We start from the raw sequence: 19,260 nt of genomic DNA, 5'->3' as shown, positions 1-19,260 counted from the left end.
AGGGGGGGGTTAAAGGTCACTTGAAGGTGGTAGATCAATACCAAACCCACATACCTACCATCCCCATCTGGCCAATAGGTATATCCGAAAGATCTAACCCATTCTGACATTTTCTAAGGATCACCCCTAATTCCAGTAGTCCTAATCGAAAATTTTCATCCATAAATATTAGAACTTAATTCAAATTGTATTTAGTATCACGTGATAATAAAGTCATGATTCTTTTAAATACAATCATCGATAAATGCATTATTGCATTTTTGTTATTACAATTGTTGCCAATCGTTTCAACGATCAATTGCCAATAATGATTTCAGGTTATTACAGTCAGATTGTCGATCAACGTTGGTTAAAGCTTCTTGTGCATAATCGTGAGGCTTATCGAAATAAACTGACTAGTCAATGGCAAATTGTAGGAAATAATAAAACGTTGATGATAAAATTTAGCACGTAGGAAACTTTAGATGAAAATCTGTCTGATCGGATATATATTATATATATATATGCGCAGCCCTGAAAACTATACGGTTCGTGATAATAAGTTATGTAATAATACAATAGTGAAGTGATATCACCATACACTTATTATTATAATCTTGCTGAAACGTTGTAACAAACGGTCATGGTCAAGGTCTCGGATGTGCTAATGAGAACCACTGACGTTAGATCATACTCAGCGGACATCAATGCGTTTAAAATTGAAAGTCTTACCACCTTGCTAGTGACTATTGCGTAACACAGCAGAGTTTGCGTCTGTTAGATATATTTGTGTTCCTCGAAAATTTGCGAACGTTTGCCAGGATTATCTAAGAGGAGTAAGCAGATGCCAACTTTAAAAATGTCACGTGCTGCTGAAATTTTTTTTCTCCATTTCTCTTTCTCTCTCTCTTTCCTCTTATTTACGTCTGGTCGCGCCTCTTATTCTTATACTTATTTTCGAGCGTTCTCCCAGGGACATTATTAAAGTCCCAGCCTCGTGACTACGACCAGGCAAACTTAAAAAATATTTCCTTACGCCTGAAATACCTACAAATTTCGCAGAGACTCGTCAAAACTTTTGTATTGCCAATATTTCATTGGACGTATTACTGACCTTAACGACAGAAGCTTCTTCTGCGTATCCTGACGATCAGCAAACTTTATGTAGCAATGCTTACTCAGTAGAATATCAGGTGCTCCGTAAAAGGAGATTTCAACTTCGCGCCAGCGATAAAGTTTTTATCTTTCGTTTGGACGGTAAGTTATTATTTTTTTAAATGGATTAAGTTCATACTTTGATAACTGTTTTCGTCATTTTCCGTAATCTGGACGTTGCTCAGTGCATTCGATGGAATGATTGATGAGAATATCCTATGAAATAAATAATAATGTCATTTGCAATCTGTACTTCATCCTGGAATCCTTATTAACTCACTTACACAACATTTTTTAGAAAGATCCCGGACATGTTCTTGAAAGACGTAGGATGCTTCCTGGTTCAAGCTGCTTCAATCCCAGTTAACGTAACGCGAGAAAGTTATCCTCACATTACCTACATATTCTGTAAGACTCGTATGACTCACCGAATAATTGAAGAGATAAATACTGTGGCTACTGGCACGTATGCTACCTTATCAAATATATTCGCCGTGTTAATAACCAATGAGTATAATGACGTATGAGAAAATTTTCATGTTACGAATCAGAGTCAGAATTAATTTCCATACTCGGAATGGCATTTAGTACGGAATTAGTAATTAGTAGTAAACATAAAATAATGACAGAAGTAAGAATTACGATGATTAATTAAAGGTAGTAAATAAAGATAACAATGATCTTCATGACAATTAGTTTAGAAAGGGAGTTAGTCGTACCACATTTTTTCAGGCATCAGATTATTAATCCAAATCACGATCGGGTCTACCGATGTCATACAAATTTACAAACGAATTTTTATATGTAAATGATCATCAAGCACGTCCGTCACATGTAGGGTAAGCAAAGGTACATTTAACAAATATGGCGTCGAAATGTATGAAGAAGGACAATAGTCAAAACCAACACTTAAATTTTATTTACTAGACAAAGTGTATATTTACAAATATATAGGTATGTTACGTAAAGGCAGAAAATCCTATTAATTAAACTCGATGCAGTCTGTTTTAACTGTAACTCATAAATGTATTAAATGTTGATAAATCATTTCGGGACCAATGCAGTAGTTCTTGAAGCCGCAAGAAGGCGCGTCGATCGATTGTCACTAGTTCGTGTACGGAGACAAAAGTCAGCATAGACCAGAAAGGTTAACGTGACTCGTAATAGCTTTGCAAATTTAAACGGAATATCGACAGCCTATGTACGTACGTCTAGTTTACTCTTTATTCCTCTATCCAACGGGGAGCAACGTACTTCGCTTAGCAACACGTACATGACAAGACCCACTCACTGAGTTGAGAGTTCGAGACTATAGAATAAGATTCTACAAAGTGTTCCTATAGGACTTGGCGGAGCAGCTGTAGATTAAAAGAGTACAGGTAATGTTTTATTAGTTTCTACCGAAAGCCAACGGATAAGATAATAAATTTTACAAAGATCGCCATTGTAATAACAGGTTATGTATCTTGAATGAGTGTAAAACGTAAAACTTTATTCGACCGATCGTAAAGCCTCCATGTGATTTGTTGGTAGACGTGACTTTCACATTTGTAAAATTAGTTGCGCTTCTTCCTTTTAATTAATATTTTTTAACTAGATTTTTCTTCTGGTTATAATGGTCAGTACTGCGCCCAGTCATTTAGATCTTGTGACTCACAGTCAGCAAGGTACATTGCACTTCAGCCTACAGACTGGTAGACCTACTTAGCAGAAGCCCAAGGTTTACAGTTACTGTCTGAAAAAAAATGAGAACCAACAGAAATCTAGAATTGTATAATTTTGAAGTAAATCAATGAAGAGCAACGCCATGCAATGGATTTGATCTTTTATAAGAATATTTAAGCTGACTTTTTCTACAATGATTGCATTTAAAAACAGAGTGAGTAATTAAAAAAATAATTTTTCATTTTCTATTCTTAGTTCATTCCCTCTCGATTAAGCAGTCTGGCAGTACTGATAGAATTACAATTTTTTATGTTCTTTTGAAAATGCAATGGTCGCTTATCATTTTTATCAGACAGATAAGAACGAGCTTCTCAGTATACGACGGGGAACCTTACCTTTCACGAATTGATGTACAGCACTTAGATTATGATGAATTTATCGCATCGTCGTACCTCCTCTCGTGAATTCTTTTGGAACTGATCCACGCATGAGTTACTGCCTATAAGGGAACGTGGCCCAAGAAGAAACCTGTTTTCGTACAGTCATTGGCTAAGAAAATGGACTCTTTTAAAGACAGTAGATCCTCCACGCCAACCTGCTAGGACGAGATACCACGCGAAGCGTATATTTTTATTTAGAATCGATACAAGAACAATGGTATAGAATTAGAAATGAAAAACTAAAGCGAATATACCTGGAAAGAGATAATATCCTGCATATTGATACAATACCAGATCAATAATTCAACACATACAAAGAGTCCGTACGTTCACTTGCATTTATAATTTTTATTTTCAAAAATAGATACGCCTACCAGTAATACCTCTGTCTCCTACTGCTTTAACATACTACGAGTTTTGCCGATGACTATAAATATTACAATCCTTTATATTTAGCAGGACCGAGTCTCGTGGACGACTATCGATTCGAGATTTGAAGATCTAAATATATTCTTAGAACGACGCGGGAATTCGACCCCAGGTTACTATCCACGTTGGTTGCTAAGCAGGAATATCGTGCGGTACAGTCAACCACAGAAGGGCAGATTCAAAAGTGAACTTGAATAACACGTTATTGAACTTTTTTACTTTTCCTCGCTTTCAAAATGTCCGCATACTCTGTGCACTTGACCAACGCATTAATTATATATAATAATTTTATAAATTTCTTATCCGCTCTTAATGAACCTTGTAAACTTAATTAGTTTTATCAACAAATAAATCAAACGATTCAACCGGTGAATAGACGTGGATTGGTGGGAATTAAAAGGAAAAAATCGTCACGACCGACGGCCATGTACAGCATTGCATAAAGCTTGGGCCCATTAATGCAATAGGAAATAGGGTTTTGCTTGCGAAAAGAAAATAAATTTCCTGCACCAGTTTGCAAATGCTGGATTGCTGTCGATTCCTCCGCATTCGATCGGATCGATTGAATCGATTTGATTTGCCGGTTGAGCGACGCCACAGAATTTATTGTTTACGTGGATCCTTATACTCCCTTGTTGTATTATCTGTAACAATGTTCAGAATGTTTTACCAATAAAATTTTTCATACCTACTCGCGCCATTTGCCACCCTCGAAACTCACTTACTTGTTTACTTGTTGTGTCTGCGCTTGGCTTTAGTCAAAATACTTGTTAAAACCCACGGCTGACCTCAGCGTTAACCTCGCCGGTTGCCAGAGATCAGTCGAGCGGACCTTAGAAATCACATGAACCTTCGAGGATAGTCTAAGATAGTTACCAACTGTATTACCTATTACATTTTATTATTTATACGATTATTTATTATAACTATAATTAAATGCCCAATTAAATTGTTACATTGACAAGTCATATGTACACCAGATACTCTTTTATTTTTTTTATGAATAACATGGAATTTTTGTAAAAACATTTTAACAATTAGCGAATCAGTCGGAAATCAGCGAATCGTATCAGAACAGTTATTGACATCCTTGAAGAATCGAGGTCGAGGATTAAAATCTCAATTATTTTATTTTCAGAGAATTCGGAATGTTCATTAAAAAGAGTACTTGTTTCTGCTGTGTCTAGGAGAAATACAAAAAAAACACTTGAATTTGTTTTGTATAGAGTTCATTGTACTCACGTATCTGCTTCTGTTCAAATTTCTCTAATTATACAACTATACTGTATGGTTGACTATGCCAGGTCGTTAGGACTACTCGACTGTACACAAAAAAAGCTCATTCTATACTTAGATTTACGTTGGTACGTTGACACGTCTGATTGCGTAAAACAGGATGCTGTCTTTTGAAAGTTTGTAAAAATTTCAGCAAATCTGTCAAAATGACGTTTCGTCATTCATTAGTCCATCTGTTATCTCTGTTGTCAGCTGCGAATACATATTGTCATTAATTCCTTTGTAATACGAATAAACAGTACCTTTATACAAATACTCAAAGGGTCGATCTCCAATTATTATTTTTTCACTTATAATGAAATTGTATCAAAAAAATAAATGAGTTGGATACTGGCTAGTTATGTAATAATATAAAACAACAATTGTTTTCAAGGAGGATTCCGTCGCTATGATGATATTCGAGGTCGAGTAAATCGGCCCACGACATAAAATAATTTGGTAACAGGTGACTTCCGGCTACCTCGACAGCTGCCGCAATAAAATGATGCCAAGTCAAATAACGAGGAATTTTCCAAAAATTTTCTCGCAAGACTAAGCTTCCGAAGCTTCTGTTACAGCTGAAGCTAGAAATCGCACATTAGACTCTTATGTAACTTATTAGAAAATTTTGTCATAATTTTTGACGTATTACAAAATACACAGCGATTAGAATGTACTTGTTTATTTATTTATTTAATTTTCTCGGCAACGTCTAAGTGCCTGGTACGTTATGTGTACTTAACTAAGCAGCGTGGCTTCTCAGAGAACTCGACAGGAGAAGACAAAAATATCACATAGCCAGATGCATTGAAAATACTTTTTCAGTTTTTTTCTCCATTTTGTGAAAAAGGATCTTCGAAGTACAGTACACGTCAAAACGGCACAGCGTCAAAAATTTGTTCAGACACTTTTCAATATTAGAATAAAAATATGGCTAAAATTTTGTGAGTTACTGTTCATTGGGTTACACGTACACAGTTAAAATAATTTTACGGGATTTCTATCAGGTATGATTAGATATCTGATAACGTTGATATGCATAGTCTTATCGATAAAAAAATATACAGGTATATCTATATGTCATCCAGCCGTTTGTATCAGTTACAAGTTTTAATTTTCAGATAAATCCTTCTCGTTCAACCAAGTAGATAAGGTCTGACGTATGGATACAGGATACAATTTATGAAACATCCTATATAATTGGGTGCAATAATGGCGACTATTTTTATGCTTCCGCTTAATATAGCAGTGCCTTGGAATAAACTTCGAAGAGACTTGGTTAGATTTGCATGGGTGGAAGCATATCCTGCTTTGCATGAGAATGCTCTTCACGCAAATTGCGGATGTATATCTTAGGCATGGATGCGCCATGATTATTCGTACGAGGAATATTGGATCTGATAATAAGAAAATAGAAGTACGTCTGATAAAATGATAAAATGATTTTTCGTAAATTTAAAAATCATCTATACCCTTTGACAGTATTGAAAAGTCAACTACGAGTTTCGATCGAGGAAATGTCTGATAGTCATTCATATAGAATTATCATATATAGATAGTCATTCAGATAGAATTATCATATATCGTAGGCGTCAATCGTGACTCATGATGATTGCATAAGGAGTTATTATGAGATCTTGTCAGATGATCCTTATGTTCTTTCTAGAAAAAAATTTTGAGGTTAGTTTTAGTGTCCGCTTGACTTTAGTTATTTGGTAATACAATTTTAACCTCTTTACAGTATATGGAGTTATCGGTGAATCTCGTCAATGATAATGACAGCTATACCCGTTATTGTTTTTTGGATATCCATAATGGTCACAGGATTTTTCGACTGTGCTGGGCTCTGTGTGCCCAGAGCCCGACGACTCGGAGCAGAAACTATGCAGCTATTTTGGAGCTCGAGGGTTCGCTGTTGTCAGGCCGAGTTTCTGTCCTCTCCCAGTTGGTTAGTCAGAGCCGTTTTCAACTAGAGTCCCTGGATGTCTGGATTCGAACTGCCATATCGAAAACGATAAAAATCATTTCGATACCGTGACGTACGTTTTTATTTTATTTTATATATTTATACGTGGCTACTGACTTTGATTCTAGATATCGGCTGACTCGTGTGCTTAATGGATCGTTTGGTTATTCGAGATAAAACTCCCCAACCTAGACAGGGTCTATAGCTGTTTGGAGGTGGAGGCTCGTCTCGTAGCCTTTCTGTTTAGCTATGTCATTTTCACCAGATGTCCTCTTTTATTTTCCACTGCTAATTCCATCAGGCTCGCAAGGTGGACTGACCTCTGGACGATTTTGTAGAGCGCCAAGACTCCTAGTACTTCCAGAAAAATAAAATTCAAACGTCAGACTCTCCTGGCAATTTCTTTTACATAGTTTCATCATTTGGGAACCTTCACTCGTTATCTCCGTTATCTTTATACTGCAATTCAACATTAAATACAACGTACTGATTGGGGTTTTAATTTTTGATAAGCACTCAAAATTACGTCTACACTAATTTTACTGGTATTATCCATAGATATGATTATTAATAGACATAATGAAGATTAATGGGTTCAGTGGTATCTAAATGTTTACAGTCAATTTACATTAAATCGGCGTTTTAACGGATAATTAAACTTATTAATTTGATGACGTGATTATCGATTAATAAAAGTACCTTGTAGGAGGGCAACCCGCTATACACGGCTGTACCGTGTATAGATGTCACTAGTGAGCGTACTCACATGACATACCATACGTAGGTAAAGTAGAAATCTGTAGTTCAGTATTCGATATATAACCAGCGCTTGATATGGTGAGTTTATTATATCTTTTATGCAGCTAGTACAATCTATAAAATTTGTTCTAATAAAATATATTTCTTTATATTACAATTAAATCAAAATACGTCGCACGTATGATTTTATTTCCAAATAAATTTCTCTCATCGCAATGAATCACATTCCACAAGTTCTAGCTGACGTTCCGATATAACACGAGGGTGCAATTAAACATTTTAGGGTGGCTGCGGGTCGCGTGTCAGTTCAAGTCATTCTAGCCAGCATGACTGAAGTGGGAAAGCATATGGTTTCTATACGGGACACGAGGCCGAAGGGTAAATGGCGTAAGAGAATAATTTCAAGGGTGCTACATTGCCCTGAAATATTTCTAACCTCAATGGTTAATAGTCAAATTGATACACGATCCATTAACGTCACTTGCTATAGTGATTAATTTGAATTTTATATTTAACAATTAAAAACTATAATTTTATACTATACTAACAATAATAACGTGCATATTCAAAACACCCTATACTAAACGAATGTCCCATATAAGATTTTTTTTCGAGATTCATATCGGATTTCAATTTTTTTTTCAGAAAAGATTTCTACAAAAATCCTATAATACGGACAGTCAGATTTATAGATTCCATGGAAACTTTCCCGCCCGCAGCATTTGTACGTCCATGTGTGTAATCTTATGCGGGATACGAGAAGACCGAGGACCAAAACATTGTGAGAAATTCGATTCACCGTGTATAACCGTTCTCACGAAATATGTGGGTCTCTATGCGTGGACTCCTGTCCTTTACCAATAAACAATCAATACAATCGATTCGAGCGGAAAGCGAAGGGGAAAAGTCATACGTATGCTCCAAAATTTCTCACAAGGTAATCCGTGCACAATTTAATTACCATACACCATAAAAGCATATACAAAGTGAAACGTTATTTACGACTGAATCATATATAATAATTTTTCAATTTATTTTTTTCTAAAACACCCGGTACACCAGTGCCAACGTAGGAATGACAGACGGATGTCACATCGTCGGGTTAATAAGGATACTACGTCATTGCATGACGCTATCAAATTTCATCTCATACAATGCGAAGAGATCATTTGACAGAGACATTTAAAAAGAGTTATACAGCTACGTTGAGTTGAATAAATAGTAGAGAAAGGTGCAGGAATGTCAATGAAAATTGGATAGAGAAAAAAGATGGCTGCTATCAAAAGACCAAGGGAAATTTTTCGGAAAATCCTATGGCTTCTCAGTAACGGTGACGACGATGGATAACAAGCATTAGATATGTATTCCTATACTCTTGTCACTGTATCCAATGACAAAAATTAACTACCAGTATATCCAACGATCTGCCAAACTTATGTGACGATGACTAAGTGTCCGTTTCTATTTGTAGTATTCCTGAGGTCTCACGCCACCTCGAGATACGACGTGTGGGACGATGCAGGGCTACCAGTTTTATACGGGCGAAGAAAAACTTTATTACACGATCTTCGTCCTACCCCTTGCCATGGGGGTAACATTATCCACGGGAACAATCCTGGCTAATATTCCATTTGGAGGACCTTACGGCCGCTACTGTTGATACGTGGGAAAGAATCATGGAAATTGTTTTTTTATAATTCAACGTACAAACGAGATTAACGACAAGTGTCAGTAGCGTAGGCCAATTTGCACTGTTAGCCGTTTTGAGCTTAATTTTTAATTTTTTTATTTTACTACGAGGCGTCCCTGTGGCTGCGGCACATGTCAAAGAGGGTCGGAGATGGTACTTTGAGAAATATCAGCGAACGGGAAAGATGCGACATACGTTCAGGAGCGTAGATATAGTAAGGGAACGGAGGTTCCCCGTCGCCTTCGTGCAATTATTCCCAATTGAGTCAATTTAGATCAATTGACGTTAACTCGCTCAATTGGCAGGCCTGCTAGTGCGCTGCGGGCTCACGGCAATACTCACCATCCTGACGGATAAACCAAGAGGGTTCTTTCGTAAGATTCCAAAAAGGGATACACCGTTTTGGTTATGCGATCTACCGAAATAAATTTTCTTCACTCGTTTATATTAAACCATGAAATTTTTATTGCGAAGTCGATCGAATTTTAATTATAAATATGACAATGTTTGAAAGAATAAGATTTTTGTGGTACGAGCTCTTGTTTCTTAAAACTTAACTACGTGGAGGTCGTTGAACCGAAGTTTTTGTATTTTAATAGAAATTCGTGGACGTTTATAAATTTTAGGGTATCGCTGCAAGGATCGCTTTTCAATTTATTAAATTTATTCTTAATTACTGTTTAAATACCTTATATAGCATTTTGTAATGGTCTTTATTATTAAATTTGCAGACAGGTAATCCCTGGTTGAATTCATTGAAAATATTTAACACGTCACTCGGATTATACGAGTGTGAAAAATCTTAAGCATTATCAACTACTATGATGGAAGGGAAATAGGAGGAGTCAGGTATGCGTTAGTATCTCCCACTCGTGAGACTGAGGTGGGGATGGAACATAGCTGTCACTTTTTTCTTTCTTTCCCTACACTATATTACAGTCATATACAGTACGAGTGATAAGTGCAGATCCATATACGTACAGAATAACAATAATGATAGGAATTCGATAAAAAGACTAATTCCAAGAAGTGTCAAAAATATTCGTGTCTCTGTTTGTCGAATTACATATAGTAAAAAAAGAACTAGATTTTTTCACAAATAAGAATACCCGCGCGACACGAAAATCACAGAACAGCAGATTGTTTATAATAAAACGAAGAAAAAACAACTTTTCACTGGCACATCACGTTATCCAAATAATCCAATGAACAGTTTAGAGTATCGACGAGCCCTCGGAGTAGTTCGGCAGTTCTCGGTAGAGTTCGGATTTTCAAATTCGATATGGCGCGAACACATCATTATTTGAAAACATACACGGATAAGGATCTTTGAGCGTTAACGGAAACCTGACGTAGCACATTGGTAAGATAATTAAACACAGATCGTAAGAAATCCCGCGAATAAGAAAGTTCGTCGAAGAGCATGGTGATGACTTCCGGTATAGAACGTGAAATTTTTTGTTTAAGGAACCAAAATAACGAGCGAGGGTCAGTGCAGGAGGCAACCCGGTACTGCAGTCTGCCATCACCGGACCTTCACTTATATCGTCGCTCGGCTAATAACGCTAGTAATGTGATATGATTAGCTTAGTTGAGTTCAGTTTAGTTCGTATTCGTTCAATTTAGTGGTTCGTCGGCAAAATCACATCGAGTTAAACCCATTTAGGCCAGTTAAGTTGCCGACTTCGGTCCGGTACTCGTTCCTATGCAGATCTGCAACCCTGAGGTTAGCTAGAGAAATCGAGATTCGAGTATCGATATATCGATCTTAGTTCACTGAACTGTCGAACGGCAGATCCGCCATGTTGATTTGGTGAATAAAGGTTGGTAAAAGATTGTAAATATCTTGACAGATCTTATACGTATTTGGCAAACCTGATTGATCGAAAGTATAACAATAATATAATTATCAAACTCTTCGTTAAGGCTGTTTACATGTGATATACAGAGAGAGCAGTGTTATCGATGATTTAAAAAGGAATAAAACTAACCTTTAAGCGAGGAAGGATGAGTATCGCCGCGCATTCGCGGACCAATTAAATCAGCGCGCTTGACGCTAATTAACGCGAATGAAATTAGCAGTTAATACGCGCGTACACATGTGAATGGGGGTAGTTTGATTGGGCCAATTCGAGGCAATTCCTGGCGATTGCTGGTTTCATTGAGGCTGCGCTTAAGAGCCTCAGTGCCATGCTGCCGGTCAACGGACATGGATCGCTTCGACGTGTATTTGGTGTTGTCTTCCATTGACGTGTATCGGAAATCATTATATCGGAAATCGCGATCGATCGATTATCGAGAGTAGGTGTGATCGATTTCTGTTTTTTAGAAACACGTGAAACCTGGGTTATGTAATTCGAGGACTCGATGTGATTCTACGTGTGCGACAACCGGAAGCACGCGACTTCGCAAAACGGAAATGACTTGTGTTGCTGTTCAGTTGGTACCTGACTTTTAAGTTTCGTTTAGGGCATCGTTCTTATTTTTTTTATTTGAAATTAATGTAAGCAATATAAACTAGTGTTTTACATGGATTATATTATACCTAATGCTGTTATATGAATATTGTCGAATGATAAGAAAATTTCATTAGGATTTGGCACTGATTCGATTAAGATAAGCGGTTATGATTTTTGAAAATTTTTCAAAATTCAATCCACAGAAACGACGTGTTACGCAAGGGAGGATATTTGTATAATAATAAATGATAAAAGCGTAGCAAAAATTTTGTAAATAAAATATGTATTTCAATGAAACGAATAATTGTGTATGACAAATATATGTCTGGAATTGTGTGAGGAATTGCGGGTGTACGAAATAAAACTGGAATTGACGATATATGCTATTATTGAAATTCCTTAATTATTTATATACCATTACACGATTAATTATCTATAAGAATATATTACGGGATTACCTTACAGTAATATACTTCTCCGTAAGTAATTGTACGCGTATCAATAATACATCAGTTTTGCTATTATACGGATACGCATCTTCGTGACTGATAAGTACGTAAATATAAATTAGAAAAATTGCATTGAATTGAGATGCAGAAAAAAAAAGAGATATTCTCACGGAAAGCTGAAGCGAAAATTTGGCCATGATCTCTCGAAGCATCCCTCTCCTAATTCTCTCCCCCGATCTTTGGCATTGTCAGTTTCACTGTATCATTTCTATTACCAAGCTTCCTCCCTCTTCTACCGAGTGAATTTTTCCACCATTGGAGCAATGCGACAAAAGTCACGAAGCAGCATAGAAGCCGGCGATAGCATCAGAAAGCTGCGAGTCCCGAAGAGAGGCTGGTCTCGGCCCGCATATCGCTGACCAATCAGAAGCAGGCAGCACCGAAGGAGACACGCCGATTGGCCGGTTCAGTAGTGTGGGGGCAGAACCCGCGGGTCTCGTTAAAATATAAATGTGTGTGAGTATAGAATGATTAGCTCAGTTCGCCGATGAGACGAGTGACCGTACCGGACGGCACTCCGCGACTGCAGGATCAGTCGAGCAGCAAGGTCCGGCACAACTAGTTCACTTCGTTAACTTCGGTTAAAACTAATCAAAATTAATCATAACCGCAACAATTGATCGCAATTGGTTCAGATTCCATTACGCGGTGCGGCAATCATCCTCATTTTTGCATAATTGCTTAAGTGAACACCCCTCCCGGGCAGTGCACCAAACCCCAAAAATCGAATCCACGTCGCTTTTCACTTTGACGTCGAGCCACTTGGAACCTTCACCTGTACGTGGTTGAGAGGTTTGACAACCACCAACTAGCCCACCTGGATCCTCATATCAACTTCACCATGGAGGGTGGACCGTTCGACGATCCGATCTTTTCTGACTTTGGTGGCAGGGGTGGTACTGGAGTTCATAGTATCCAAGTTATGCTGGGACTCCATGGTGGTCATCATGCTGGTGACCTTATGCCACCCGGAGGTCATCTTCATAAGCTCGATTCATCGAACAGTCCTCCGCCTCATCATCAAGCTACACATCATCATCTTCAGCAGCAACAGCAACAGCAGCAGAAGGAGCTCAAGGAACTTGAACTTGCCGGCATGTACGCACCTCTTCCTCAGGCACAGGACGTCACCACGTCAACGTCCACACCAGCTACCCCAACCTCCACGACCCTTCAGCAGGGATTGCAGATCAGCAATTCGTTGAAGAGGAAACCTGATGATCCTATGAACGCTCTTGCTCCAGGTATATAAAAACAAAATTGGTTTTTTAATAATTATTGTCTGATTTACGTTTTTTGATTTGATATTATTATCTTGCTTAATTTTTCATTTAACCTTACCTTCAGTCTGTGTCGTGTCGTAGTTGAATTTCTTGAAAAATCTTTCAATGGCGATACATAAATCAATCTGGATATAGATAAACAACCGTTCTCGTCCCCTCCGCGATCTTCTGTAATAATCAGTGTAAATCAGGAACAAATTGATGACTTAACTAGCTAAACAACTCTAATTGCTCAATGGCCATACATACTCCAGACTGCAGTGTATCGCGGAACTTCTGGAAGTTCAGATAGGAAGACTCGAGACGAGCTCGCTTGTGACTTGAAATTGATTGGGATTCGATTAATTAGAAATCAAAAAAATGAGTGTCATGGGAACAATGGATGATATAAAAAATTTGTTCGATATACCAGATTGAGAAAAATATGAAACTACGATTTGGACTTTTTACGTCAAATTTTGTTTCGTTCAGTGTCGAACGTTTTTGTGCGGATTTTATGTTCTTAAATGATACGTCAAATTGATTCGGTACGAGTGGATAAAGATTAACGTGAATTTGGTGACTTTTCAGTGAGCAATGAGACTCAGCCTGCCAAAAAGGATTCGAAAAAGAAGACTGATAATAATGGTATCAAGAAAAAGAAAACCAGGTGTGTATGATTTTCCTCATTTGTTTTCACTAGTGAAATTCCACTGCTACGGAGGAATTGAATTCCACGTGTACGTAAAATTTGGAATTAACATGAGGGTCCCCTATAGCGCCGCATGCCTTCACTTTTTACCGCGATGGTCACGCAGGGCTAAATTGTTCGACAAGACGTAGACGACATGTGGTCAGTTGAACTTTTTGTTACGTACGAAATGGAACATTTAGATCTTTTCGATAAGCTATTATCATACAGACCCGTTTTATTGTCTAATATATATACTAATGCACTATAAAGGATGCCATAAGACCGTTGGCTGTACTTATTTTTTTATATTAAAAAAAAAGAAATTCAAACCCCCAGTCTGCTTTTTATGAACGCGAATATCTAGAAAATGAAATTGGGTCGCGTTACAGCATTCAGTTTGGCATCATCTGCAGACGTGACCTTGATATTAATCTTGATTGACCTTAGTTTGACATCCACTAGCTCATTCGACGTGTGTAATTTTTTAGATTTTCAAAATCTCAGAACCCTGTGAAAAGAAGACGATAAGTCGGACTCAGAAGATTTGATAAAGATAAAAAATGTCTAGGTAGTAAAGAAAATTAATTTTCAGAACAACCTTCACCGCCTACCAACTAGACGAACTAGAGCGAGCCTTCGAGCGCGCTCCTTATCCAGATGTATTTGCGAGGGAGGAGCTGGCCCAAAAGTTGGGTCTGTCGGAATCTCGAGTGCAGGTCTGGTTTCAAAATCGTCGTGCAAAATGGCGCAAACGAGAGCCACCGCGCAAGACAGCTGGTTACATGACGACAGGTTCAGCCAGTCCCAGTTTGACAGGATCTTTCACGTCTCTGAACAACAGCCTGAACCCATTTACATCGCCAACGACGGCGGCGGCACCTCCCGACGCTTGGGCGTACTCAACACCCTACGACTTGGCGCCTCATTTGAATCTTCTGAGTCCATCCAATTCACCTTACTCGAACTCTTTCGGTGGTCCAAGTAACAATGGTTCTGCGTATTCATACGCCACCATGTTACCCCAGCACGACACTTCGCTCTTCTCAACGCCGTCTGGCAACACCATGCGCGTTCACCAGGATTACATGAACGCGAATAATAGCCCACCGCCACCTTTGACCCGTGGTGACTATCAAACAATGGTTACCACTCACTCCCCGCCAACTCATCTGGCTGGCTCCATGTCGGAGGACGAACATCAGCAGAATAAACAGTTGGATTACGTAAGCGGTCTAAGCCCGGCAGAAAAGTATCAGCACGATCAGGCTGATTATTCCCAGCAGCAGGACCAGAAGCAAGAGTACGGTATGCATTCGCCACCCGGACGTCAGGGTATCAAGGATCAAGTTCTGATCAAGAGCGAACCGACAAGTCAGCAGAGTTACGTCCAGCTGCCTCCTTTTTTGAACTGACTCGAACCCTCGGGTTCGGGTCTAGATTTTACAGTTGACGCTCTACGTGTTACGTACTCTTGACAGTACTTTTATTCAGACGTTATCATCCCGTACGATACTACTGATCGATAACTCGGTAATTTTACAAATTTATCCTACCGGAGAATTGAGCGTGAGTTTTTTCTTCTTCTCGAAGACGCGAAGCTCCTATTGGATAAATTTCATTTTTAAGCTAATTTCGTTCGCCACGAAGTTCTTTACTGAATTCTTATTGTCGATCTTATTATCGGTCAAATGATATGTCGTCTGCCAGTGCCTTATCAAAAGTGCAAGGATCGGAGTTACCGGTTTTATCGTGCCTCGCGAGAAATTGAGCGTTGCAATAATATTTCATTCTCTCTTTACTCTTGTCTTATAGTTTATGCATTTCGTTCTGTAAATTAGTTAGCGTTACGCCATTACAAGCTTATGTTAGTGGGCATTTCTCTTTTGACTCTCCAGCTGATCTTAATGATGAATATTAAAGTATGTTTTAAATTTATTCATTACACTTTTTTTTGTACTTGCTTTTAGTTGTACAATTACTATTCATTTATGCTCATAATAGATTGTAATGATTTGGTTTGGTAGAAATAGTCGTTTTCTATGCTGCTATCATTCCAAAATGCTCGCTATAGTCATCTATGCCAAAAAGTCTACTGATAAGAAATAAACTTATGTGAAATTCTATTACTGTTAATCAATCCATTCGATATGATTCAAAATCATTCGTACACGGCGTCTCAACGTGCCTTAGCAGTATAATTATGAATCTTAATAAAAGTTATGTCCCATTTTGTATTGTATACTCCTTTTTAATAAAACTTAGAAGAGATACAACGTGAATCGTAGAATAACTGTAGACCTTTCGTTCTTGAAAAATCATTGAGAACTCGTTTTATCTTTTATTCATTTTCTCTTTTAATACTGACGAATCTCAGATATCACTCAAAGGTAGAGGAGCTGATGGGAATTATCCAAGATCATTGAATACAGTAACTATTAAAATGATAAAATTCTATCGTGTATTATACAAAAAGTACCAATGGTTTAGCCATTCGAAGCATACTTTAATTTATGAAACCATTTTTTATGCTCCCATACTCATGACCTATAATTTATTTTCGAATTCGTTTCTTCTGGTACCTCAGGAACTTCAACGTAATCGTGAATAACGTCATCATTGAAACTTTTTGGATCCATAGGCAATCCATCCATAGATAAAGAGGTATGTGTATCGTAGGAAAACGATTTCTTCGACACACGTGACTGAAAGTTTGGCATATCTTCTGTCCAAACGCCGTCTCCAGAGAAGTGATAATCCTTCTCCATGTAATAGATAGCCAAATTTAAAACATCATTGGGAGATAATGAATCAACATCAGACACCTTACATACTCGTGTTTTTAGTATAGCAGCCTGGATGTTTTTTCTGAAACATCAAATGATACATAGAACTAGCTGAAAGTTTAATAGCGCACAATCAGAAATGGTGTTATTGAAGTAATTAGACTAAGAGAGTTTGATTAGAATAAACAGTGGTCTTACAATGGGTACAATAGGATGTATAGACTGTCGAAAATTTGTTGCTTTGTATAAGTCTTGCTAAGATACTGGTATACTTTATGTACCGACTCCACGGGGATATAACGCCAATTTGGATGCTTTGACAATTTCTCTTTCAAATCCCTTTTGTTCCGTGCCAGTTTCACTTCCAAGTAATACAATACATCTTGAAACTTTGAACTATCCACTCTTTCCTTTGTAAATCTGAAGAATGATGTATAAATTATTAATTTTGGTATTTAGTGCTATGTTGTAGATTTTAAATTTGAAGATATTAGTACTTTTCGAAATATTGTTTACTACTCAGGAGCGTTTGAAGACTAGCAGGCTTCAAATTTATTTCTCTAAGATACTCGAGACGTAATTGTGTTGAGTTTCGATAGTGAACCAAGCGTAATATTTTAGGATGGTTGATCAGTATACTGAATTGTGGAGTGTCCAATACATCCTTAAGTCTCTGCTTCACCGTGTCAGTACTCAGTGTAAATATTTCTGGACATTTTTGTATAGATATATCCGGGACTCCGAAAGATTTTATTACTTCCACTGTCTCTAGTATTTTCTCCACTTTTATAGTTAAAAGTTTTGGACATTTTAAATACATTGAACGTATATCTAATCCAGCTAACGTTTTCATTGCCAGTCCTCGTTTTACATTCTCAACATTACTGTACAAAAGATAATTGTGCTTTCGTAACTGAAATGTGACAGCGATAAAATATATATCATTGTTAATTATACAAAATTTTGATTTCCTAGATTTGAGAACGTAAGTGAAGATACGTACTCTTGATAATGATAATCCTACTTCATCTTGTAAGAATTTGAGTGTTTGTTGCATCAGAGTAAAACTCTTCAACTGCAATCTTGGATATGCAGATAAAGACTTTTGTAACTCTTCTTCTGACATATGAAATGTAACACGCATGTAATATCGTAAACACTCTTTGTAGCATTCCTTTACAGTCATAATCTCTGATGTGTGTTTCATATATATCTCTTGTGGTGGGTTTTTAAACAAGGTTCTCAATAAGTTTTCCGCAATATTCACAGATGGATTGATTCTGACATATGCTTTAAATATATCGACTGGAAATTTCATCATCAGAATAAAGCTGAAAGTATACCGGTTTAAATTCAATTCCTACAATCCTTTTATAGTATATAATCATATGAAGTATTTTAGAAAGTTAACAAAAAAGGAAAGTGGAACTATCAACTAGATTAACTAATGGAAAACTTAGAGCAAATATTAACGGTACACTAACTTTCTTACAAAGTCTCCTTGTACAACAGGTACACCGAATTCCTGAAGGAGAACAATTCTATGACGCAGAATAGATGGATGTACCCTTAACACTTCAGCATTTATTAAACACGATTCTTCGCTATCATTCACCTCCTAGAAAAACAATGTTACAAGTGTATTGTACACAAAATATAAACAATAAGCTTATTGTTTCTTACTCACTGAAATCTTAACTTACTTTAAATACTTCACAGGAGTCAATAATCTGATCTTTGGGTATTAGTAATAGACGATTATGTCGTCTCAAAATTTCTGCTGCTACATTCTCTGAAATCTTGAGACTGGACATCAAAATGTGTTTATATTCGTCAGTATTTTTTGAAGATAAATTACAAAAATGGGTTGGATAAAATGTCAATTGCTTCATCGTATTCCGAAGAAATATACAATTCCTGCATGTTCTTGCAAATTTGAACATTTTTCATACTTCATATCACACTACGTTTAATGCACAGATTTTTATTATGTTATGTTATATGCTCCTTAAATGTAGGTTATGTCACATTATTTTAACACTTCTGTCAACGCCATCTGTACTTCCCATGATCGCCTAAAGCCGTACGGTTGCGCATCTCCCTGCTCATCTTTGGTTTTACTCTCCAATTATTCGTTTATCGTATCATTAAAATTTTTTTCTTTAAAGTATACAAATACATAAGATAAAAAAACA

The 19,260-nt window shown here is 37.2% G+C and overlaps 2 protein-coding genes and 4 long non-coding RNA genes across 8 annotated transcripts; 3 read left to right on the top strand and 3 right to left on the bottom strand.

The window, feature by feature from the left end:
• Positions 1-1,997: 1,997 nt before the first annotated feature.
• On the top strand, positions 1,998-5,219 carry LOC107264389. Its single transcript, XR_003058712.1, has 3 exons — positions 1,998-2,513; positions 2,732-3,013; positions 3,152-5,219. It is a non-coding gene; the product is annotated as an uncharacterized LOC107264389 (long non-coding RNA).
• LOC107264390 lies at positions 2,404-12,619 on the bottom strand. Of its 2 annotated transcripts, none has more exons than XR_003058683.1 (5): positions 12,437-12,619; positions 7,027-7,266; positions 6,675-6,940; positions 3,195-6,605; positions 2,404-2,869 (listed from the first exon to the last, which is right to left on the bottom strand). It is a non-coding gene; the product is annotated as an uncharacterized LOC107264390 (long non-coding RNA). The 2 variants fall into 2 exon arrangements; XR_003058682.1 differs by lacking the exon at positions 2,404-2,869 and having other exon boundaries at positions 3,527-4,312; positions 4,394-6,605.
• Positions 10,584-12,196, top strand: LOC112493840. Its single transcript, XR_003058719.1, has 2 exons — positions 10,584-10,721; positions 10,826-12,196. It is a non-coding gene; the product is annotated as an uncharacterized LOC112493840 (long non-coding RNA).
• Positions 12,620-12,811: 192 nt separating the features above from the next.
• LOC107264122 (pituitary homeobox 1) lies at positions 12,812-16,561 on the top strand. The gene is made up of 3 exons (XM_025081481.1): positions 12,812-13,570; positions 14,180-14,258; positions 14,875-16,561. The coding sequence occupies exons 1-3, from the start codon at positions 13,168-13,170 to the stop codon at positions 15,692-15,694; spliced, it is 1,302 nt and encodes a 433-aa protein (XP_024937249.1). The 5' UTR covers positions 12,812-13,167; the 3' UTR covers positions 15,695-16,561.
• LOC112493835 lies at positions 13,427-14,029 on the bottom strand. Of its 2 annotated transcripts, none has more exons than XR_003058698.1 (3): positions 13,859-14,029; positions 13,668-13,777; positions 13,427-13,564 (listed from the first exon to the last, which is right to left on the bottom strand). It is a non-coding gene; the product is annotated as an uncharacterized LOC112493835 (long non-coding RNA). The 2 variants fall into 2 exon arrangements; XR_003058699.1 differs by having other exon boundaries at positions 13,427-13,560.
• A 156-nt stretch (positions 16,562-16,717) lies between the features above and the next one.
• On the bottom strand, positions 16,718-19,223 carry LOC107264121 (transcription termination factor 5, mitochondrial). The gene is made up of 6 exons (XM_015732026.2): positions 18,769-19,223; positions 18,550-18,683; positions 18,069-18,396; positions 17,563-17,978; positions 17,264-17,485; positions 16,718-17,147 (listed from the first exon to the last, which is right to left on the bottom strand). Exons 1-6 carry the CDS (start codon positions 19,006-19,008, stop codon positions 16,820-16,822), a joined length of 1,668 nt encoding a protein of 555 aa, XP_015587512.1. The 5' UTR covers positions 19,009-19,223; the 3' UTR covers positions 16,718-16,819.
• Between the last annotated feature and the right edge of the window lie 37 nt (positions 19,224-19,260).

This window comes from Cephus cinctus, unplaced genomic scaffold, assembly GCF_000341935.2.
Source record: "Cephus cinctus unplaced genomic scaffold, Ccin1 Ccin1_scaffold0168, whole genome shotgun sequence".
NCBI classification, from domain to species: Eukaryota; Metazoa; Arthropoda; class Insecta; order Hymenoptera; family Cephidae; genus Cephus; species Cephus cinctus.
Note: the sequence above shows the minus strand (reverse complement) of the source record. Positions and strands in the feature narration are given on the sequence as shown.

Excerpts from the sequence above, each read along its gene's own strand:
- LOC107264121 (XM_015732026.2), bottom strand. The coding sequence starts at position 19,008 with ATGTTCAAATTTGCAAGAACATGCAGGAATTGTATATTTCTTCGGAAT. Across the intron at positions 17,979-18,068 it reads TAGGATTATCATTATCAAGA|TTACGAAAGCACAATTATCT; the intron begins GTACGTATCTTC and ends GTCACATTTCAG. Across the intron at positions 17,486-17,562 it reads AGTAAACAATATTTCGAAAA|ATTTACAAAGGAAAGAGTGG; the intron begins GTACTAATATCT and ends ATCATTCTTCAG.
- LOC107264122 (XM_025081481.1), top strand. The coding sequence starts at position 13,168 with ATGGAGGGTGGACCGTTCGACGATCCGATCTTTTCTGACTTTGGTGGC. Across the intron at positions 13,571-14,179 it reads TATGAACGCTCTTGCTCCAG|TGAGCAATGAGACTCAGCCT; the intron begins GTATATAAAAAC and ends GTGACTTTTCAG. Across the intron at positions 14,259-14,874 it reads ATCAAGAAAAAGAAAACCAG|AACAACCTTCACCGCCTACC; the intron begins GTGTGTATGATT and ends ATTAATTTTCAG.